At 48.6% G+C, this 24,526-nt stretch overlaps 1 protein-coding gene across 1 annotated transcript; it reads left to right on the top strand.

Annotated features, from left to right (window-relative positions):
- Nucleotides 1–13,264: 13,264 nt before the first annotated feature.
- Nucleotides 13,265–24,058, top strand: upk2 (uroplakin 2). Its single transcript, XM_060846976.1, has 5 exons — nucleotides 13,265–13,562; nucleotides 17,540–17,683; nucleotides 17,779–17,920; nucleotides 21,576–21,634; nucleotides 22,824–24,058. Exons 1-5 carry the CDS (start codon nucleotides 13,280–13,282, stop codon nucleotides 22,955–22,957), a joined length of 762 nt encoding a protein of 253 aa, XP_060702959.1. The 5' UTR covers nucleotides 13,265–13,279; the 3' UTR covers nucleotides 22,958–24,058.
- Nucleotides 24,059–24,526: the final 468 nt, after the last annotated feature.

The raw sequence follows: 24,526 nt of genomic DNA, 5'->3' as shown, positions 1-24,526 counted from the left end.
AGATGCTGCGCTGTTGGAGATGCTGCACTGTTGGAGATTCTGGTCTTTCAGCTGAAACATTGAACTGAGACTCTTCCTGCTCTCTCTCAAAATCCCACAGCCACTGATTGGAAGGAGGACAAATCCGTTTCCCCCCCATGTCCTAAGACAATATTGTCCCTCAACTAAACCCCCTGAAACAGATTAACACCTTGATCTTTGTGGGATCTTGCTATACAGACATTGAATGCTGCATTGCCCACACAACAATAAACATATTGGAGGTGCTATAGCAATGTAAGTTTTTTCCCCTGTGTGATGGTACAGTCTGCCTCAGGCTGGGTGATGTTTACCTGTTGAACGTGTTTCTCATTCAGGTTTGAGTAACTCCTTTGTTTTCCTGAGTGTGGCCTATCCTGATAGGAATGCTGTCTGACTGGTTTCTGTTCTACTTCAGTCTCGGTCCCCACAGCACAGGGAGCAGCAGAGAATCTCCCCCCCTCAAGGGACATTGAAGACAGACTGCTCCCGGTCCCCTCCCCCTCACACACTCCCCTCCCCCTTACACACTTCCTTACACACTCCCCTTCTCCTCACATTGACCCCATCCCTCACCCTTCCCCCTGAACCCCTCAACACTCCCCTCCTCCTCACATTGACCCCATCCCTCACCCTTTCCCCTTCGAACCCCTCAACGCTCCCCCCCCCCCTCACACTGACCCCCGACCCCCCAGTCACCTCCCTATGGTCCCCTCCCCTTCACACACTCCCCACTCTCCCTCACACCCCCTTACTACACACCTCCCTCCCCTACCCCACACTGACACCCCCCACACATTCCCCAACCCCTCCCTCAAACATGCTGCCCTCCCTCACTCTGACCCCCTCCCTGAACTACCCCCTCCCCTACATACAACCCCTAGCCCCTATGCACTCCCTGGCCACTGCTCCTCCCCTCCCTGACACTGACCTTCCCCTCCCAATCCCACAATGGGCCCTGAAACTACAAGTTTCTGACTGTGTGTCTGAGTATTTTTTTAGCTAAGTTAATACTGCACCTTAAAATATCCTCCTCTCAATTCAACTAAATGAAACCTCGCTGAATAAACGAAGGGTTCTGAGGAGGAGTTAAATTGGTTTTGAAACATTAGCTCTCTTTCTTTCTCTGTAGATGCTGACAGGTCTGTTTCACCTTTATGGTTCCGGCTTGTTACTGGGGGCTGTGGTTTCTCAGGGTTTAATGTCCCGTTCACAGAGGTTCCTGGGCCATGGTGGAGAGAGTCACTGATTCCCCAGGTCCCACAGTGACACTGGGCGTGAGGCTGAGTCACTCTGAGTTGGACTGAGGGAGGGAGGGAGTTGCTTTTCTTAAGCGGGTGCAGAGTGGTGAGTTACACAGACTGCCTGAAGGAGCTGTAAGGAAGGCAGGAATCTGTGGAATGTTGGTGATTGTAAGAACCTCACCCTTTAGCGTCACTGGAAGATTGCAAAGGGCAACATTCAAATGAGATTGAAAAACATTGACATTTCATGGCTCGGGGACCGGGGTGTGACTGCAGTTTGACTGAGGTGCTCGTAAACGCTCGCAACAGTCCATCTCCGTTCAGGGAGAATGATTTGGAGATGCCGGTGTTGGACTGGGGTGTACAGAGTTAAAAATCACACAACACCAGGTTATAGTCCTACAGGTTTATTTGGAAGCACTAGCTTTTGGAGCACTGCTCCTTACATCAGGTAGTTGTGAAATGGGAATGGGATGAGGGAGTCCCTGAATCAGGCCAGTTTTTAATAGGAGGTTCGGAAGGTGACTGAGACAAGGGGGATTAAGGGAACAAGCAGGGATTTGGAAATTGATCACTGAAGACCATAGCAGCAAAACAGATCAGTTGGGCTGAATGGCCTGTTGTGTAATTTCAGTGTAATTCAGAGTCAGAGAGGGAGGGATTGAATAAAAATATCAGACAGAGAGAAAGTAGAACCTCAAAGATCTGGACTGCAATGAGCAGATACACCCACAGTAGGTGGATACATGGGGATAGACCTGGATTGGAACCTGATTCAGTGCACACAGCAGCATGGGACATTCAGAGTTTCCTGAACACCCTCCCTCTGTCCCGGGCTGCAGTGACCTCCAGGCAACAGCTGACAGGAGCTTTCAATGGCTTTAGGGTGAGGCAGGAACTTTTCATATTTCCCACAGACTTGGGCACGAATATAGAAACAATGACATCCCTGTGTGAGTGTGCTTACTCACATGTGTGTGTGGTATGTTACATTTATGTCTTGTGTATATACGTCATGTGTATGTACTTTGTATTTGTCATTTTAAAAAAATTCCCTTGTGGGTGTTGGCATTAATGGCTGGGTCAGCGTTTAATGCACAACCCTAGTTGCCCCTCGAGAAGATGTCGATGAGCTGCTGTCCACCTGCTGCGGGTTGACCCACAATGCCCTTAGGGAGGGAATTCCAGGATTTTGACCTAGTGACACTGAAGAAATGGTGATATATTTCCAAGTCAGGACAGTGAGTGACTTGGAGTGAATTTGTAGGGGGTGGTGTTCCCATGGATCTGCTGCCCATGTCCTTCTCATGGAATTGTTTATGGGTTTGGAAGTCTGAGGGTCTTTGATGAATTTCTGTAGTGCATCTGTTAGGTTTCCAAGTGTGAGATTCTTACACACTTGATGCACCTGCAAAATGCCAACTTGTGTGGACAACCACGATTCATTTTAGCAAGTACCATCTTTAGGAGGATCATTTAACACCCGTTGCGATGCTTGCAGAGCGTGTCAAGTGAGGCTCCCTGAACAAGGGAACCGTCCTCCCTTAATACAGGGTTTTACATCACAGTCAGTCATGCACGCAAGACGCAACCCCCTCCCACTCCCCACAGTCACATACCACCCAAAAAACAATGTAAAGTGATTAGATTATTTCCAGAAACAGTGTGTGATGAGGTTATTCCTTAAACTGCAGCATTTACAGAATAGGATTACATTGTCACATCCTGCCTGCAAGACAGAAAAACACAGCCCCCCCAGGATATCCAATTTCTTCCATGTCAGCTGAACAAATTAACCCTTTAACATCTCACATCTTGCAGATAGTACACACTGCTGCTACTGCGTGTTGGTGGGGGAGGGAGTGGATGTTTATAGACGTGGTGTAAATCAAGAGGGATGCTTTGTCCTGGACGGTATCAAGCTTCTTGAGTGTTGTTGGAGCTGCCCCCATCCAGGGAAGTGGGGAGTATTCCATCACACTCCGGACTTGTGCCCTGGAGATGGTGGACAGGCTTCGGGGAGTCAGGAGGTGAGTTACTTGTTGTAGGGTTTCCAGCATCTGACCTGCTCATGTTTATGTGGCGAGTCCAGTTGGGTTTCTGGTCAATGGTAACTTCCAGGATGTCAATAGTAGGGATTCAGTGATGGTAATATCATTGAATGTCAAGGGGTGATAGTTGGAATGTCTTTTATTGGTGGTGGTCATTTCCTGGTATTTGTGTGGTGTGAATGTTTGTTGTCACTTGTCAATTTTAACCTGGACATTGTCCAGATCCTGTTGCATTTCAGTATGAACGGCTTCAGTATCTGAGGCCACACAAATGAGACTGAACATTGTGCAATCATCAGCAAACATCCCTACTTCTGACCTTAGGTTGGACGAAAGGTCATCGATGAAGCACTTGAAGATGATTGGGCCTAGGACATTATCCTGAGGGACTCCTGCAGAGATGTTCTGGAACTGAGATGACTGACCTCCAACAACCACGACCATTTTCCTATGTGCCAGGTATGACTCTTAACCAGCGGAGAGTTTGCCCCCCAATGCCCATTGATTCCAGTGTTGCTCGGGCTCCTTAATGCCCCACTCGGTTGAATGAAGCCTTGATGTTCAGGGCTGTCCCTCTCCCCTCACCTCTGGAATTCAGCTCTTTTGTCCTTGTTTGACCCAAGGCTGTAATGAGGTTAGGAGTTGCGTGACCCTGGGGGAACCCAAACTGGGCGTCACTGAGCAGGTTTAGATTAGATTAGATTACTTACAGTGTGGAAACAGGCCCTTCGGCCCAACAAGTCCACACCGACCCGCCGAAGCGCAACCCACCCATACCCCTACATTTACCCCTTACCTAACACTATGGGCAATTTAGCATGGCCAATTCACCTGACCCGCACATCTTTGTGACTGTGGGAGGAAACCGGAGCACCCGGAGGAAACCCACGCAGACACGGGGAGAACGTGCAAACTCCACACAGTCAGTCGCCGAGGTTATTACTGAGCAGGAGCTGCGTGATAACACAGTTGATGACACCTTCCATTACTTTACTGAGGATCGAGAGGAGACTGACGGGGTGGTAACTGGCCGGGTTGGATTTGTCCTGGTTTTTATGTACAGGACATACCTGGGCAATTTTCCACAAAGGGTAAAAACAATGACTGCAGATGCTGGAAACCAGATTTCGGACTAGAGTGGTGCTGGAAAAGCACAGCAGTTCAGGCAGCATCCGAGGAGCAGGAAAATCGACATTTCGGGCAAAAGCCCTTCATCAGGAATAAAGGCAGTGAGCCTGAAGCGTGGAGAGATAAGCTAGAGGAGGGTGGGGGTGGGGAGAGAGTAGCATAGAGTACAATGGGTGAGTGGGGAGGGGATGAAGGTGATAGATCAGGGAGGAGAGGGTGGAGTGGATAGGTGGAAAGGAAGATAGGCAGGTAGGACAAGTCCGGACAAGTCATGGGGAGAGTGCTGAGCTGGAAGTTTGGAACTAGGGTGAGGTGGGGGAAGGGGAAATGAGGAAACTGTTGAAGTCCACATTGATGCCCTGGGGTTGAAGTGTTCCAAGGCGGAAGATGAGGCGTTCTTCCTCCAGGTGTTTGGTAGTGAGGGAGCGGCGGTGAAGGAGGCCCAGGACCTCCATGTCCTCGGCAGAGTGGGAGGGGGAGTTGAAATGTTGGGCCACAAGGCGGTGTGGTTGATTGGTGCGGGTGTCCCGGAGATGTTCCCTAAAGCGCTTTGCTAGGAGGCGTCCAGTCTCCCCAATGTAGAGGAGACCGCATCGGGAGCAACGGATACAATAAATGATATTAGTGGATGTGCAGGTAAAACTTTGATGGATGTGGAAGGCTCCTTTGGGGCCTTGGATAGAGGTGAAGGAGGAGGTGTGGGCACAGGTTTTACAGTTCCTGCGGTGGCAGGGGAAGGTGCCAGGATGGGAGGGTGGGACGTAGGGGGGCGTGGACCTGACCAGGTATCACGCAGGGAACGGTCTTTGCGGAAGGCGGAAAGGGATGGGGAGGGAAATATATCCCTGATGGTGGGGTCTTTTTGGAGGTGGCGGAAATGTCCGCAGATGATTTGGTTTATGCAAAGGTTGGTAGAGTGGAGGATGAGCACCAGGGGCATTCTGTCCTTGTTACGGTTGGAGGGTGGGGTCTGAGGGCGGAGGTGCGGGATGTGGACAAGATATGTTGAAGGGATCTTTAACCACGTGGGAAGGGAAATTGTGGTCTCTAAAGAAGGAGGCCATCTGGTGTGTTCTGTGGTGGAACTGGTCCTCCTGGGAGCAGATACAGCGGAGGCGGAGGAATTGGGAATACGGGATGGCATTTTTGCAGGAGATAGGGTGGGAAGAGGTGTAATCCAGGTAGCTGTGGGAGTCAGTGGGTTTGTAAAAAATGTCAGTGTCAAGTCAGTCGTCATTAATGGAGATGGAGAGGTCCAGGAAGGGGAGGGAGGTGTCAGAGATGGTCCAGGTAAATTTAAGGTCAGGGTGGAATGTGTTGATGAAGTTGATGAATTGCTCAACCTCCTCGTGGGAGCACGAGGTGTTGCCAATGCAGTCATCAATGTCGCGGAGGAAGAGGTGGGGAGTGGTGCCGGTGTAATTACGGAAGATCAACTGTTCTACGTAGCCAACAAAGAGACAGGCATAGCTGGGCCCATACGTGGGCCCATGGCTACCCCTTTAGTCTGGAGGAAGTGGGAGGATTCGAAGGAGAAATTGTTAAGGGTGAGGACCAGTTCGGCCAAACGAATGAGAGTGTCAGTGGAAGGGTACTGTTGGGGACGTCGGGAGAGGAAAAACCGGAGGGCTTGGAGGCCCTGGTCATGGCTATCAATGTAGCGGAGGAAGAATTTTCCACATTACTGGGCAAATGTCAGTGCTGTAACTGTTAGGAAGAGTTTGGCTAGGGGAGTGGCAAATTCGGGAGAACATGTCTCTAGTACTATTGCTGGAATGTTCTCAGGGCCCACAATTTTTGCAGTATCCAGTGTCTGCAGCCATTTCTTGATATCACGTGGAGTGAATCGAATTGACTGAAGACTGGTATCTGTGATGCTGGGGACCACTGGAGGAGGCTGAGATGGATCATCCACTCGGCATTTCAGGCTGAAGATTGCTTTTACATGGATATGCTGGGCTCTTCTATCACTGAGGATGGGGAGCCCCCTCCTCCTGTGAGTTCTTTAATTGTCCATCACCATTTCACGCCTGGATGTGGTAGGACTGCAGAGCTTAGATCTGCTCCGTTAGGGTGGGATCGCTTAGCTCTGTCTGTCACTTACTGCTTGACATTTCTTCAAAGAGGCATGCTGGGAGGTTTCACCGTGTCACCTGTTCGGTCTAAGTAGGTTTTATCTTGTTGAGGTAAACAGAAGAATCCATCAAGATTCCAAGTACCCTCCACTGCTATACTGTTTGGCGAGCGGTCTTAGACTTAGACTTAGACTTACAGTGTGGAAACAGGCCCTTCGGCCCAACAAGTCCACACCGACCCGCCGAAGCGCAACCCACCCATACCCCTACATTTACCCCTTACCTAACACTACGGGCAATTTAGCATGGCCAATTCACCTGACCCGCACATCTTTATGACTGTGGGAGGAAACCGGAGCACCCGGAGGAAACCCACGCAGACACGGGGAGAACGTGCAAACTCCACACAGTCAGTCGCCTGAGTCAGGAATTGAACCCAGGTCTCTGGTGCTGTGAGGCAGCAGTGCTAACCACAGTGCCACCGTGCCGCCCTGTTAGCCTCACCAGGTTGACACCTCATCTTCAGGTTTGCCCGGTGCTGCCCCTGGTATACCCTCCTACACTCTCCATTGACCCTGGATGGATCCCCTGTCTTGATGGTCATGGTTGAGTGGGGGGTATACAGGACCATGAGGTTGTGCTGGAGTACAGTCCTGCTGCTGCCAATGGGCCTCAGTGCCTCATGGGTCCATGGTCATGAGTTGCTGGATCTGTTTGAAGTCTGTCCCATTCAGCACAGTGATAGTGTCACACAACACGATGGAAACTTTCTCAACATGAAGGTGAGACTTTGTCTCTACAAGGACTGTGCGATGGTCACTCTTACTGATACTAGGCAAAACTGAGGACTGCACATGCTAGAAATCAGAGTTTAGATCAGAGTGGTGCTGGAAAAGCACAGCAGGTCAGGCAGCATCCGAGGAGCAGGAAAATCGATGTTTCGGGCAAAAGCCCTTCATCATCATCCTGATGATGATCGATTTTCCTGTCACTCTTACCGGTACTGTCATGGACAGATACACTGTAGCCGGCAGATTGGTGAGGATGGGGGCAGGGATGTGTTTCCCTCTTGTTGGTTCCCTCTCCACCTGCCACAGACCCAGTCTGGCAGCGATGTCCTTTGGGACCCGACCAGCTCGATCAGTAATGCTGCTGCCGAGCCCCTCCCGGTGATGGACATTGAGATCCCCCCACCCAGAGTATAGTTTGTCCCCTTGCCATCCTCAGTGCTTCCTCAAAGTGTTGTTCCACATGGAGGGGTACCGATTCATCAGCCGAGTGAGGACGGTACGTGGTGATCAGCAGGAGGTTTCCTTACCCGCGTTTAATCTGAAACTCCGAGACTTTATGGGGTTCAGAGTGAACATTGAGGATCCTGAGGGTAACTCCCTCCCGACTGTATCCCACGGTGCCGTCTCCTCTGCTGAGTCTGCCTTGCCGGTGGGACAGGACGTATCCAATTGATGGTGGTGTCTGGGACATTGTCTAGTTAGGTATGATTCCACGTCAGGCAGTTGCTTGATTAGTCTGTGAGAGAGCTCTCCCAGTGTTGGCACTCACCCCCAGAGGAGAACTATGCAGGGTCAGACAGGGCTGTTGCTGCCATCGTCTTTTCCGGTGTCAAGGTTGATGCCAACTGATCTGCCCAGTTTCATTACTTTGAGACTTTATAGCGATTGGTACAACTGAGTAGTTTGCTCAGCCGTTTCGGAGGGTAATTGAGAGTCAACCCCATTGCTGTGGGTCTAGAGTCACATGTAGACAGGGTGAGATTGATGATTTCCTTCCCTAAAGGACATTAGTGAACCCGATGGGTTTTTCTGATAATTGACAATGACCTCATGGCCATCAGTAATTCTCAATTCCAGATTTATTTTATTGAATTCAAATTCCACCACCTGTCTTGTTGGGATTCGAACCTGGGTCCCCAGAACATCACCTGGGTCTCTGGATTAATAGTTTAGCGATAACACCACCAGGTTAGTGCCTCCCCATCATGTGTATGTTGTATGTGTGTTATATCTACATGTCGTGTGTACGTGCTGGGTGCGAGTTGTGTGTGTTGTGTATGTTTGTCATCTGTGCATGTTGTGTTGATCATGTGTAGTGTATACATGTGTTATTTATGTCATGTATATTGTGTTACTATGTGCATCCTTCACATGTTGTGTTCATGTGTGTGTTGTGCACGTGTGTGTGCATGCTCTATGTGTGTTGTGCACATGTTGTGTGCATGTTGTGTGTGTTGTGTATGTGTTTTGTGTGTTGTCTACGAGTTTTTTGTGTGTGTGTGTGATGTGTGCGTTGTGTACGTGTTGTGTGTGCATGTTGTGTATGTTGTGTGTGTGCATGTTGTGTGTGTGTTTTGTGTGTGCATGTTGTGTGTATGTTTTGTGTGTGCATGTTGTGTATGTTTTGTGTGTGTATGTTGTGTGTGTGCATGTTGTGTGTGTGTTTTGTGTGTGCATGTTGTGTGTGTGTTTTGTGTGTGCATGTTGTGTGTGTTGTTTGTGTGTGCGTGTTGTGTCTGTTTTGTGTGTGCATGTTGTGTATGTTTTATGTGTGCATGTTGTGTATGTTTTGTGTGTGCATGTTGTGTGTTTGTTTTTGTGTGCATGTTGTGTGTGTTTTATGTGTGCATGTTGTGTGTGTTTTATGTGTGCATGTTGTGTGTGTTTTGTGTGTGCATGTTGTGTATGTTTTGTGTGGGCATGTTGTGTGTGTGTTTTGTGTGTGCATGTTGTGTGTGTGCCTGTTGCATATGTGTATGTTGTGTGTGCATGTTGTGTGTGTGTTTTTTGTGCATGCTGTGTGTGTGCGTGTTGTGTGTGTTGTGTGTGCATGTTGTGTGTGTGCATGTTGCGTGTATGTGTTGTGTGTGTGCATGTTGTGTGTGTGTTTTGTGTGCATGTTTTGAGTGTTGTGTGTACGTGTTGTGAATGTTATGTATGTGCATATTGTGTGTGTATGTTGTGTGTGTGTTTTGTGTGCATGTTGTGTGTGTGTTTTGTGTGCATGTTGTGTATGTTTTGTGTATGCACGTTGTGTGTGTTTTGTGTGTGCATGTTGTGTGTGTTTTGTGTATGCATGTTGTGTATGTTTTGTGTATGCATGTTGTGTGTGTGTTTTGTGTGTGCATGTTGTGTATGTTTTGTGTGTGCATGTTGTGTGTGTGTTTTGTGTGTGCATGTTGTCTGTGTTGTGTGTGTGCGTGTTGCGTATGTGTGTGTTGTGTATGTTGTGTGTGCATGTTGTGTGTGTGTTTTGTGTGTGCATGTGTGTGTGTTTTGTGTGCATGTTGTGAGTGTTGTGTGTGCATGTTGTGTATGTTATGTGTGTGCATATTGTGTGTATTATGTGTGCATGTTGTGTGTGTTGTTTGTGTGCATGTTGTGTACGTTTTGTGTGTGCATGTTGTGTATGTTTTGTGTATCACGTGTGTGTGTTTTGTGTGTGCATGTTGTGTGTGTTGTGTGTGCATGTTGTGTATGTTTTGTGTGTGCATGTTGTGTATGTTTTGTGTATGTATGTTGTGTGTGCGTGTTGTGCATGCTGTGTGTGCGTGTTGTGTGTGTTGTGTGTGCATGTTGTGTGTGTGCATGTGTGTGTTTTGTGTGTGCATGTTGTGTATGTTTTGTGTGCATGTTGTGTGTGTGCATGTTGTGTGTGTTGTGTGTGTGCATGTTGTGTGTGTGTTTTGTGTGCATGTTGTGTGTGTTTTGTGTGCATGTTGTATGTGTTGTGTGTGCGTGTCGTGTGTTATGTGTGTGCATATTGTGTATGTTGTGTGTGCATGTTGTGTGTGTGTTTTGTGTGCATGTTGTATGTGTTGTTTGTGTGCATGTTGTGTATGTTTTGTGTGTGCATGTTGTGTGTGTTTTGTGTGTGCATGTTGTGTGTATGTTTTGTGTGTGCATGTTGTGTATGTTTTGTGTATGCACATTGTGTGTGTGTTTTTTGTGTGCATGTTGTGTATGTTTTGTGTGTGCATGCTGTGTATGTTTTGTGTATGCATGTTGTGTGTGTGTTTTGTGTGTGCGTGTTGTGTATGTTGTGTGTGCATGTTGTGTGTGTTTTGTGTGCATGCTGTGTGTGTGCGTGTTGTGTGTGTTGTGTGCATGTTGTGTGTGCGCATGTTGTGTGTGTGTTTTGTGTGTGTGTGTTGTGTGTGTCCTGGGTCAGGCCAGGATCAGCTTTGTAACTGTCATACCACTGAGGTTGAAGAGCCTGGACACACCGAGAGCTGGCGAGTGGCCATTTAGGTGAAGCAGTGGCGGGTCCTTGGAATCTTGATGGATATCTCTGTTTACCTCAAAAAGATAAAACCTGCTGAGACCGAACACGTGACACAGTGAAACCTCCCAGCGTGCCTCTTTGAAGAGAATATCAAAGAAAATTTGACAACAAAACACATTCCAGCCAATGAAGAGGTTTCTGGTCAGTATTGTACCTGAAGAAAACAGGGAAACCAATTTAGTGCACAGCACGATCCCACAAACAAGGTTGTGACAACAAGCAGATTGTCTGTTTCTGAAAATAGTGGTCATGGGGTAATGTTTCTGCAGCACCCTGAGGAAAGTTCCTCAACTCTCTTCCAATAAATTCCATGGGATCTTTCGCACGGAGAGATGAGCAACAACATGGTCAAAAATATTGGTTTTAAGGCGAATCTGAAGCTGGAGAGAGAGAGAGAGGCAAAGAGATATTGATGGATAAAATCCAGAACTTGGAGCCTTAGCAACTTAAGTTAGAGCCACCATCGAGGGAGTGAGGGATTTGGGGAGGGGAATGACAGAATTCCATTTCATTTAATCAACCACCAGAGGGTCAGTGCTGAGGGAGTGCCACACTGTCAGAGGGTCAGTGCCGAGGGAGTGCTGCACTGTCAGAGAGTCAGTGCTGAGGGAGTGCCGCACTGTCAGAGGGTCAGTGCCGAGGGAGTGCTGCACTGTCAGAGGGTCAGTGCTGAGGGAGTGCCACACTGTCAGAGAGTCAGTGCTGAGGGAGCACCACACTGTCAGAGGGTCAGCGCTGAGGGAGTGCCGCACTGTCAGAGGGTCAGTGCTGAGGGAGTGCCGCACTGTCAGATGGTCAGTGCTGAGGGAGTGCCGCACTGTCAGAGAGTCAGTGCTGAGGGAGCACCACACTGTCAGAGGGTCAGCGCTGAGGGAGTGCCGCACTGTCGGAGGGTCAGTGTTGAGGGAGCGCCGCACTGTCAGAGGGTCAATGCTGAGGGAGCGTCGCACTGTCAGAGGGTCAGTGCTGAGGGAGTGCCGCACTGTCAGAGAGTCAGTGCTGAGGGAGTGCCGTACTGTTGGAGAGTCAGTGCTGAGGGAGTGTCGCACTGTTGGAGGGTCAGTGCTGATGGAATGTCGCACTGTTGGAGGGTCAGTGCTGAGGGAGTGCCACACTGTCGGAGGGTCAGTGCTGAGGGAGTGCCGCACTGTCAGAGGGTCAGTGCTGACAGAGTGCTGCACTGTTGGAGGGTTAGTGCTGAGGGAGTGCCACACTGTCGGAGGGTCAGTACTGAGGGAGTGCCGCACTGTTGGAAGGTCAGTGCTGAGGGAGTGCCACACTGTCGGAGGGTCAGTACTGAGGGAGTGCCGCACTGTCGGAGGGTCAGTGCTGAGGGAGTGTCAGAGGAGCAAAGGGTCAGTGCTGAGGGAGTGCCGCACTGTCAGAGGGTCAGTGTCGAGGGAGTGCTGCACTGTCGGAGGGTCAGTACTGAGGGAGTGCCACACTGTCGGAGGGTCAGTACTGAGGGAGTGCCACACTGTCGGAGGGTCAGTGCTGAGGGAGTGTCAGAGGAGCAAAGGGTCAGTGCTGAGGGAGTGCCGCACTGTCAGAGGGTCAGTGTCGAGGGAGTGCTGCACTGTCGGAGGGTCAGTGCTGAGGGAGTGCTGCATTATCGGAGGGTCAGTGCTGAGGGAGTGCCGCATTATCGGAGGGTCAGTGCTGAGGGAGTGCCGCACTGTCAGAGGGTCAGTGCTGAGGGAGTGCTGCACTGTCAGAGGGTCAATACTGAGGGAGCACCGCACTGTTGGGGGGTCAGTGCTGAGGGAGTGCCGCACTGTCAGAGGGTCAGTGCTGACAGAGTGCTGCACTGTTGGAGGGTTAGTGCTGAGGGAGTGCCACACTGTCGGAGGATCAGTACTGAGGGAGTGCCGCACTGTTGGAGGGTCAGTGCTGAGGGAGTGCCACACTGTCGGAGGGTCAGTACTGAGGGAGTGCCGCACTGTCGGAGGGTCAGTACTGATGGAGTGCTGCACTGTTGGAGGATTAGTGCTGAGGGAGTGGGCACTGTCGGAGGGTCAGTGCTGAGGGAGTGGGCACTGTCGGAGGGTCAGTGCTGAGGGAGTGCTGCACTGCTATTAGATCCAGGCCTTATTATCTCGCAAGTTCTCAGGTCACTGGGTTCAAACATGAACTCTGTTTCTCTCTGTACACAAGCTGTTGATTTTCTCTTGTGCTTTTTGAGTGAGTTTGCAAATTGTCAGCCACGTTAACAACACTCCAGCATCCGCGGCTTATTGGGCAGTGAAACCATTTGGGAACCTCCTGAGGATGTGAAAGGTGGTAGGTAACTGGCTGATTTAAAAAATGAGGTCTGCAGATGCTGGAGATCACAGCTGCAAATGTGTTGCTGGTCAAAGCACAGCAGGTTAGGCAGCATCTCAGGAATAGAGAATTCGACGTTTCGAGCATAAGCCCTTCATCAGGAATGCAACTGGCTGATTTACTCTGGGCCAGGGCAGTGTGTGGAATGACAGTGTTGGTAAAGGCTGTGGCAGGTTCCTGGGACTTGGGTGTGGACTCTCGCTCAGGAGATGAACAGTTCCCGTTGAACCTGTTCGCCCTGTTTTGGGGCAGCCTGCTGATTGGCTGGAGCAGGGCAGAGAGCTGCTGGCAAAGGTTTCCTCGGCTCACTGTGTGGCTGAAGCAGGAGTTGGGAGACAGTCAGTGTCCCTTCACAGAAACCTCTCAGCTCAGCCTCAACATGAAACTCCTCATCCTCCTGGCTCTCAGCTCCTTCACTGACGCTGGAAGTAAGTTTACTCACAGTCACTAAGGTTTACTGACTCTGAGGAGAATCTCCTCTCTCTGTTTGTCCAAATGTCTTTCATCTTGTCCCTCCCTTTCTCTCACTTGTTTTTCTATCGCTCTGATTCTACTGTTCCTTTCTCGATCTCCCTCTGTTTTTCTGTGGGGTCCGGTTTAGATCGGGCCTCTCTTTCGCACCTCTCGATTTATTTTTTCTCTGTCTTTCCTCTCTCCCTTTCATGTTCCCATATCCACCTCTCCTTGCTCTCTCTCTCTCTATAACCCTCCCTCCCTCCCTCTCTCCTTCCCCCTTCCTTCAGGAGTGTTTTTTTATTGACCTTATTGATCTTTTCTGATTACTTCTTGACATTTTCCTGATATTTGTTTGAAACTCCATTCAGTTTTACTTGACTTTTTCTGTAGGAGGATGTCATTTTAAGTCACTGCTTTGATGACTCCCAGGCCATGACCCAGGTGTGATCCCACCCTTGGGTGACTGTCTGTGTGGAGTCTGCGCGGGTCTCCTCTGGGTGCTCCGGATTCCTCCCATAATCCAAAGAAGTGCCGGTTGGGTGAATTAGCACCACCAATCCAGAAAATGCTAAATTACCCCGTAGTGTTCAGAGATGTGTAGGTTAGTGCATTAGTCAGAGGTAATGGTAGAGTAATAGGAGAGGGGAATGGGTCTGGGTGGGTTACTCTTTGGCAGGTCGGTGTGGACTTGTTGGGCCGAAGGGCCTGTTTCCACACTGTAGGGACTCTATGATCTCTCTCTCCCCTCTCCCCTTCCCCTCTCCCCCTCTCCCCTTCACTCTCTCCCCTTCCCCTCTCCCCCTCTCCCCTTCCCCTCTCCCTCACTCGCTGCCATCTACTCACTCCCCCTCCCCATATCCCTCTCTCCCCTCCCCCCACTCTACCCCCTTTTCCTCTCCCCTCCCCCCACTCTCCCCATTTCCCCCCCTCTCTGTTCCATCTCTCACACTCACCCTTTCTTTCTCTCCCCCGTTCTCCCCCTCCCCCTCCTCTCCCCTTCTCTACCCATCTCACCCCCTTTCTTCCCCCCACTCCCCCCTCTTTTCCCTTCCCCCTTTCTACCCTCTCTCACCCCCTGCCCTCGCCCCTTCTCTTCTCGCCCCTCCTGTCATGTCCCTCCACACTCCCCCTCCCCTACTCTCTACAATTCCCCTCCTCTCCCACATTCCCTCTCTCCTCCTCCCCTCCCATCTCACCCTCCCACTCCCTTTCTCCCCATCCCTCTCTCTCCCCCTCCCACTGTCCCCTTCTCCCTCCCTGTCCCCCTCTTGCCATCCCCCTCCCTTTTCTCTCCCTATCCCCTCTCTCTCTTGTCATCCTTCAATCCCCTGCTCTCTTCTGCTCCCCTCCCCTCTCCCCCCTCCCACCCCTTCTCTCCCCCTCGCCCCCTCCCTCTCTGCCCCCTCCCTCCCCCTCCCCTCTCTCCCCCCCCCCTCTATCTCCACCCTCCATTTCCCCCCTCCCCCTCCCCCTCTATCTCCACCCTCCATTTCCCCCCTCCCTCTCCCCCCTCTCTCCCCCCTCCCCCTCTATCTCCACCCTCCATTTCCCCCCTCTCTCCCCCCTCTATCTCCACCCTCCATTTCCCCCCTCCCTCTCCCCCCTCTCTCTCCCCCCTCTATCTCCACCCTCCATTCCCCCCCTCCCCCTCTATCTCCACCCTCCATTTCCCCCCTCCCTCTCCCCCCTCTCTCTCCCCCCTCTATCTCCACCCTCCATTCCCCCCCTCCCCCTCTATCTCCACCCTCCATTCCCCCCCTCCCTCTCCCCCCTCTCTCTCCCCCCTCTATCTCCACCCTCCATTCCCCCCCTCCCCCTCTATCTCCACCCTCCATTCCCCCCCTCCCCCTCTATCTCCACCCTCCATTCCCCCCCTCCCCCTCTTTCCCCCCCTCCCTCTCCCCCCCTCCCTGTCTGGTCTTTCTGATATTGAGGGAGGAACATGGGTTTTGATAGAGAATGGGATTTGAGCGCCCTCTGCTGACTGCTCAGGAATAGCAGTCACACGGGCCACAAGAAAATCCTGGCCAGTTCCTGGTTAATAATTGTCCCTCTCACAACATCACCAAAACAAAGCATCAGCATCTCGCTGTGTGTAAATTAGCTGCTTTGTTACTTACATTATATCACCCATTATTGGTTGCCCCTCGAGAAGATGGGGTGAGCTGTCTTCTGGGACCACTGATGTCCATGTGCTGTAGGTAAACCCTCAATGCCCTTAGGGAGGGAGATCCAGGATTTGAACCCAGCGACACTGAAGGAATGGCAGTGATATATTTCCAAGTTGGAATGGGGAATGGCTTGGAGAGGAACTTGCAGGGGTTGATGTTCCCACATACCTGCTGCCCTTGTCTTTCTAGATGGAATTGGTTGTGTGTTTGGAAGGTGCTGTCTAAAGGTTTCTTGTAGATAGTACACACTGCTGTTACTGAGTATCGTTGACGGAGGATTACCTACAATGTTGTCATGAAGGAAGTTCCAGGATCCTATAGAAGGACAGCTGCTCAAAAATCATCCTTTGGTAATAACATTCTTCAGGATATTCAGGAACAAATGCCAAATCTGTAAAATTAGTAGCTTCCAGGTGCTTTTAACCTGTCCTACCACAAGAGAGAGCTAAAAGATCAGATATTACCAGGAATTATCAGGGATTACCAGGGATTTTAATTATCCCCTCAGCTCAATCTAATCATTGCTTTTACAGCATCTGATTGTGGATGAGTGCTCTGTCATTGTGCATTGTAAACTCGGTCAGCTCGACAGATACATCCTCAGGTACAGGAGGCCTGGGTTCGAGTCCCATCTGCTCCAGAGGCTGTAATAACATCTCTGAGCAGGTTAACTAGAACGTACCTATCATTGTCCAATTCATCTTTATTCTGATAAATAATTTGACATTATTATTACACAGAAGTGAACTCGTTCAGGAACTACATTCGAATTGAAAGTTTGGAACTGGTTATAGGCGTTGTTGGGAGAGATGGATTTGTGTGGTGCAAGGGGGCGGGAGAAGGTGGGAGGTGGGAGGGGTTTGTGGTTGAGGGTCTGATCAATGGGGAAGAACCTTCACGTTTGTCCCTGCCTCAGGCAATAAAAGTCATGACATGTTTCCTCCATAAAAGCCCATCTGCTGGACGTTTGGGGGGAGCGGGGAAGTACCTGAACATTTGAGTTCTGAGATTTTGATGGGGAAAGGGATTAAAGTGATGGAGTCAATCAGGCTCTGAAGTTCACATACAAAACAGCCTTGATGTAACTGAATGTTACAAAAAGGATTGAGAGTTTTAAAAGATTTCTTATGTGGGGTTTTGGCATCACTGGCAAGACCAACATCTTTGGCCATCTCTGACTGACCCTGAACTGAGTGCCTCTGTAGGACAACTCGGAGTCAACGACGTCGCTGTGGGTCTGGAGTCACATGTAGACCAGGCCAGGTAAGGATGGCAGATTTAATTTCCTAAAGGACATCGGTGATCTAGATGAGGTTTCAATAATAGTTGCTGTTAGTTTCATTGTCACCGTGGTTGAGGCCATCTTTATTTTCTGTATTGTTTAATTCAGTTCACATTCACCCAGCTGACGCGGTGAGCTTTGAACCTGTGACCCCTGGATTACTGAGCCAGTGAGATTGAAAGAACAGCCTCATTCCACCTTCTGGAAAGGTTCAAACTGACACTGCAGGCTCAGGAGGTGCCAGAGAGGTTGTGATTACAGTGTGACATGTTTACATAGGCATGTGACTCAGGAGGTCACTGTGTAAGACATTGACACCTCCTCCAAATTTTATAAATGGTTTGAATCACTTCACAAGATTTTATTAGAAAGCCTTCCACAAGCCAGTCCTGTTTGTCTGGAGACCAGAGACTGGAGCAATTTAATGAGACCTGTCAAAGGAGCCAGAGGTTTGTTCAGTCGTTTTGAAACTCACTTTGGCTTTTTGTATTAACAGCTTTTAATATTTCTTTGGCGAACCAAGCTAACAATGGTATTGTTGGAGGTGTCCGTTCACTATCAGCCATTGTGAACCTGCCACCATGTATGTTCTCGAATCAGCAAGTGATGGTCAATGTTACAGACGCGACAGGAGGCCCAGGTATGTCTGACCTCTGCTCAATCCTCCAGGTACACTCCACACTGTGTTCCTGCCTCACTCTCCCATTCAGACCATTTGTTCATATTCTCCTGCAGGACCGGGACAGAAAAATTTTGTGAACCCAATCTGTCGATTCAAACGGGGGCTGATCAGTATCGTGTCTGATGCTAATGATGTTCGACAAACATTGAACTTGGGTTACCAATTGACAAATCTCAGACCGGGCACAGAATACAAGTGAGTATCAGAATCCACAGCATTAACACCGGGCAAACGCGGTCCCCTGTCTGAGACAGAGGGGGCAGGATTACACAGGACAGACTGTCAGCAACAGGCCATTCAGCCTCTGCCCACTCCTCTACTAACCCACTTCTCAGCTCTTGTTGTTGCTCTGAATTCATCATGGGATGCGGGTGACACTTGCTAATGACCATTCCTCATTCCCCAGAGGATGGTTTAGAGTCTGGAGTCACACGTAGACCAGTAGTTTCTTGCACTAAGAGGCATTAGTGAACCAGATGGGATTATATAAGAATCGTCACCAATCGATTCCAAATCCCAGATTTTTATTGGATTCCCAATTCCACCATGTGCTACTGCAAGGTGTGAACCAGGGTCCCCAGAACATGGGTCTTTGATTGACAGGTGAGTGATGGCACCACTAGTCTGTCTAGTGTTCCCCCTCAGTACATCTAATCACCTGCTTCACCCACTCCTGCGGGAGTGCTTTCCATGTTCTGGCTTTGCCCTTCCTGAATACCCAGGATATCTTGGCTCCATGAAATCAAAATCTTTCATCATTTTGGAGATCATTCAGACCACTCCTCAAAATGAAAACCTTGTGTTTCAAACATTTCTGTCATTTCCACCTGGGACAAGTCAATCCTTAGTTTAAAACTTTCTTACTCTACTCCCCTTCACATCCTCCTTGTCATCCTCTCCCTAGCGTATACTCCCCACTCCCCACAAACCTCCACTTTCACCATCCCCTCACCATTAATTGCTACCTCTCCAGAAACATTCCCCCGTTACTGTTTTCTCTCTCTCTCTCTCTCTCTGTTTTCTTTCTCTTCCTTGCTCCCTCTCGCTCTCCATCTCTCTCATTCTGCTCTTTCTCTGTCCTCTCTCACTCTCGTTATAATTGTGGATTACATTGCCGAATTTATGTTATGATCTAGTGAGGGACTAGCAGACGGTAGACAGAAGGTAAGGAGAATTAATGACAAAATAAAGACGCAAGATTCCACAGATTTGAACAAACAACGATAAACTGTATTCTACAAAGTTTGAACAGTAATACAATCTACAATGAATAAATATAACGTTTTTATTCACTTGCGGGAAATGGGTGTCGCCAACTGGGCCCAGCATTTATTGCTTATCCCTAGTTGCCCCCCCGAGAGGATGTTGGTGAGCTGCTTTCTCAATAAGCTGCAGTATTTGGTACAAATGTAGATTCACAATGCTAGTCGGGAGGGAATTCCAGGATTTTGACCCAGTGACAGTGAAGCAACACCCTTATATTTCCAAGTCGGGATGCGGAGTGGCTCAGAGGGGATCTTGCAGGTGGTGATGTTCCCATTTATCTGCTACCCTTGTCCTTTGAGATGGATATGATTTCTATTCTAACACCCTCAACCAATGGGAGGTAAGTATGAGGAATCAACTGTGATCAAACGCCCCACAAAACACATTAAATAGCCAAGACAGGTCTCATCAATATCTCAGTAATCCTGCCAGACATTAGTGACACAGTGGGTCATCAAATCCCATTAAAACTTCACAATTGTTTACCGTTGATGGCTTGGATTCAAAATTCCATGCAGTTCCACTCTGTCATGGACTGTCTCCATGGCTGTTGCTGGTTTGATTGGTTCCCTTCCTTTCCTGGGATTACATTCCTCTGGACACTACACTGCAGCAATTACTGACAGACACAGTCCCAGCTTTTCACAGCTAGCTAGCTTCACCAAGCTAGCACAGCCCTCGAGATCTTCCCTGACCTCTCATCTTGCTCAGCTGTATCAAGTGGCTCCCAGAACTCCTTTATGAGTCATAACACCACATAACTATCTAGTTAATGCCAGTGTCTGTGGTGTAATGGGTCAGTGCTTACAGCTATTAACCAGAAGGTCGATGGTTCGACACCACCCAGGGATGATGGCCTACATATTTTGAGGTGGACAAGGTGGCTCAGTGGTTAGCACTACTACCTCACAGCACTAGAGACTCAGGTTCAATTCCAGCCTCAGGCAACCGTGTGGAGTTTGTACAGTCTCCCCGTGTCTTTGTGGGTTTCTTCCCACAATCCAAAGATATGCAGGTTAGGGTGGATTAGCCATGGGGAATGTAGGGTTAAAAGGTTAGAGTCCAGGGTGGGGAATGTGTGTGTGTGTGTGTGTGTGCGCGTGTGGGATGCTTTTTGGAGGGTCAATGAGAACTTGATGGACTGAATGGCCTGCTTCCACACTGCAAGGATTCTAGGTTCCATACAAGTCAGTCAAGAAAGAGGTTTATCAAAAATCTGGTTTATTACAAATAAAACTTACTCAACAAAGGTGCAAAGATTATCAACAAATTGCAAATAAATATAACATTACTTCCTCCAAAACTAACAAATATAAGCCTGAGGATAAACAGCAAAACTGAAAACTCTGCAAAATGTTCATGTAAAAGGACTTTGGTCAGGCCACAGTTAAAACTCAGGAGAAAGGGAGATTTACAAGGATGTTGTGAAACTTGAAAGGGTTCAGAAAAGATTTATAAGGATGTTGCCAGGGTTGGAGGGTTTGAGCTACAGGGAGAGGCTGAACAGGCTGGGGCAGTTTCCCCTGGAGCATTGGAGGCTGAGGGGTGACCTTATAGAGGTTTATAAAATCATGAGGAGCATGGATAGGATAAATAGACAAAGTCTTTTCCTTGGGGTCTGCAAATCCAGAACTAGAGGGCATAGGTTTAGGTTGAGAGGGGAAATATATAAAAGAGACCTAAGGGGAAATGTTTTCACGCAGAGGGTGGTACGTGTATGGAATGAGCTGCCAGAGGAAGTGGTGGAGGCTGGTACAATTACAACATTTAAAAGGCATCTGGATGAGTATATGAATAGGAAGGGTTTGGAGGGATATGGGTCAAGTGCTGGCAAATGGGACGAGATGAGATTAGGATATCTGGTCGGCATGGATGAGTTGGACCAAAGGGTCTGTTTCCGTGCTGTACATCTCTGAGTCTCTGACTCTGAATCATGATTGTAGTATATGGAGCTGGAGCCCCTGAGGTTATTGTGCAGATATAAGCTGTTGGCATTGGGGCAGTTTCTGGAGCAGTTGTAGCTGGTTGAATTCCCTTTGCAGGAGACAATGAGGTGGAGTCTGAAATCCTCTTCAGGAGCTCTCCTTGAGTGGAAAAGTGGGGTTTGAGCTCACACACATTACTGACAGAAAGCTCAAAGGGCTACTGCTCCCAAAAATCTCTGGCTGGGTTCAAAATACAATCAACTTGATCTAGCCACAAACAGGACCATTGACTGCTCCCTGAAAGTCTTGTGAATTAGCTGTCTGTCTCTGAACCACTGCTCCTGCTAGGTTCAACAGGATTGCTTTGTTCTATCTATCTCATCATCTCTCTCTTTCTCTGTCTCTTTGTCACTTTCTCTTTATTCATATCTTGCTCCATCTCTCTCTGATTGTCTCCCTCTCACTTCCTCTCTATCCCTCCATCTGTCATTGTCTGTCTCACACTCTTTCTATCTCTCTTTCTCTTTACCTTTCAGTCAGTCTCTCTCTCTCTCTTTGTCTCTTTGTGTCAGTTTGGTTGTCTGTCTCCCTCTGTTTTCTCTATCTCACCCTCACTCCCTGGCTGGGTTTAACCTGTGCTGTGTTCTGTTTCGCTGCAGTGTGGTTTATCGTATCGGCAATGAGGAAAGTAACCCCCTCAGCGTCACTACCATCTCACGTGAGTATTCTTCCCAATGGTCACCTTGTATTTGAGACTGTGCATGACATTGGAGAGGAGCTACCCAGTTCACCCACTTGCCCCACCCCAGGACTCTCCCTGTACCCACCCCCACCCAACACTGTGTGCCAGGGTGCTGCTTGACTATGGGGAGTTTCACAGCCCAAGAGCCAGGCTGGAGTGTTGATGCTGTGTCTGACATTCCCATCCACTCATCCAGACTCCATAATCTCCAAAAGTAAGACCCCAGACCCCTCTTTCGCTCCCCCCCACCCCTTGGTGAACACGGCTGGGATCATGCTGTGTAAGATTTCAGCTGATACATGAAGTCACTGAGTCCTGGTAGGTGCTGAGGGTCAGCTGTGCTCACAGCCCAGCCACACCCCCCATCCTCACCCCCATCTCTCTCACTATCCCTCTTCCCACCCACATCTGTACCCTCCCCAACCCACATCCTGACCTCAGGGAATGTCAACAGCTAATGTGTAAGGGATGTGTGGATTGGGCTGTGAACAGTGAGTGTGTAAGGGCTGTGTGAATGAAGTGTGAACAGTGAGTGTGCAAGGGATGTGTGGATGGAGTGTGAACAGTGAGTGTGCAAGGGATGTGTGAATGGAGTGTGAACAGTGTGTGTGCAAGGGATGTGTGGATGGAGTGTGAACAGTGAGTGTGTTAGGGATGTGTAGAGGGAGTGTGAACAGTGAGTGTGTAAGGGCTGTGTAGAGGGAGTGTGAACAGTGACTGTGTAAGGGCTGTGTGAAGGAGTGTGAACCGTGAGTGTGTAAGGGCTGTGTAGAGGGAGTGTGAACAGTGAGTGTGTAAGGGATGTGTAGAGGGAGTGTGAACAGTGAGTGTGTAAGGGATGTGTGAATGGAGTGTGAACAGAGTGTGTGCAAGGGATGTGTGGATGGAGTGTGAACAGTGAGTGTGTAAGGGATGTGTAGAGGGAGTGTGAACAGTGAGTGTGTAAGGGCTGTGTGAAATGGAGCGTGAACAGTGAGTGTGTAAGGGATGTGTAGAGGGAGTGTGAACAGTGACTGTGTAAGGGCTGTGTGAAGGAGTGTGAACCGTGAGTGTGTAAGGGCTGTGTAGAGGGAGTGTGAACAGTGAGTGTGTAAGGGCTGTGTGAATGGTGGATGCCATGAGGAAGAGGTTGTTGTTAATTTATTGACGTGTTTTCCTTCCACAGCGATGGATTTCAATAACATTGATGTTGGTTTCTCGGGACGGAGTGGGGCGATGGTGGTGATTACTGTGCTGCTGTCTGTTGCCATAGCTGTGCTCATCATCCTCCTGATTGTTTCTGTATTCGTCAGAACTTAAACAATAGGCTTGAAGGATGATCAAATCCTATCAGTTATATATGAACCTTTTTATTAATTGTGCATTTTATAATTGTGCTCTGCACTTTCAAATGTTCTGTATTTAATTTGCAATTTGGAGGGACAGTTACTAATTATGAATGGAATAGTTCTGTACCATGTTTTAATTATTGAGAATTTTATCTTTCTGTCCCATGAGTCTTACTGAGCTCTGTCTGTTATTCATCCCATAATCCCAAAATCTTTTAACCCTCCGTCCCTTCTGAAATAATCCTCCAGTCCTCACTGGATCCCTCCCTGAATCTCTTGGTTCTGATCAATCTGTTTGTGGGGAATAGGTGCTGGGGGTGGCTGTAGAAACTCAGAGATGTGGGAATGATGGTTCTGTGCTTTCACTGAACCTGATTAAAACACTGTACACTGACATTGTACTCTCAATTTGTATTTAAAATATATATTTATAATCCAGTCTCATTCAAGCCACTCAGTAAAACCAGGGAGAGAGTTCTATGGGTCTGGTGTGTGTGCCTGTTTGCTGCATGTGTGGTTTTTTCTGAGTGTGGATGCATGACTTTTTGTGAATGACCAGTTTTGGTCTATTGACTGGTTTTGGTGTGAGTGTAATTTTTGGTGAGTGTGATTGTGGCATGTGCAGAATCCAGTGTGAAAAGTTCTCGCTGGGTACCTTGTGCTGGAGAACTAGTATTGATCGAAACCATAGGACAACAGGAGATGCTTGAGATGAGTTTGAGCAGAAGTGCTGATGAGATGTGCCACAGTGCTGGGGTAAGGTGGCAGCAGGAGGATGTGTATTTGACATTTTCAGCTCAGATATTTCTCTGACACTACTATTTCATTCAAATGTCAATGATTTATTTTCAATGCAAGTCAAAGTTCATATGTAGTACTCAATGGTATTGTGCCTGATCATGTGAATACGCTAACTAATCTATGCTCACCAAACTTGATTGGTTAAGCCTTCGTGTGGACTGGGAGCAAACTAAACAGACACCAAAGAAACTTCTAGAACCTGAGCCTGTGCAGACATTTTAGGTTACTGAGATATTTTAAAACTCTTGTAAATAAACCTGTTGCACACAAAGATACTTGCGTTGTCTCTGCATTGACCAGTGATCTACAAAACACATTAGCAGTGAGATCTCGTCTAAAACCAGTTACAAATATTTACAAATAACCAACAATACTATTTTAATGAAACAGTGTATCGGGTACTGCGTGCATGCATTAATTAGTGGTGTGTTGTCGGCAAACATCCATAAAATATGTTACATTGTGTGGTCAGTACATCAGTAAACCTTGTAGAGATACACTCACCGTCTCACCATCTCATTCTCCATCTTACCTTAGACCTCCTGAAGCATGACACTCTACTGAAGTATGGTCCACTCTTTGTAAAGTGCTGGCCCAGACATTGATGTGCTTGTGGAATGTAGTGTTGATAATGAATGTAATAGTTACTGTAATAAATATCTAAAATAAAGCAGAACTGTGGATACTGAAAATCTGAAACAAAGACAGAAATTCAGGTCTGGCAGGATCTATGAAGAGA

This window comes from Hemiscyllium ocellatum, chromosome 29 (genome assembly GCF_020745735.1).
Source record: "Hemiscyllium ocellatum isolate sHemOce1 chromosome 29, sHemOce1.pat.X.cur, whole genome shotgun sequence".
In the NCBI taxonomy this organism is placed as follows: Eukaryota; Metazoa; Chordata; class Chondrichthyes; order Orectolobiformes; family Hemiscylliidae; genus Hemiscyllium; species Hemiscyllium ocellatum.
This window is presented reverse-complemented; position numbering and strand designations above follow the sequence as displayed.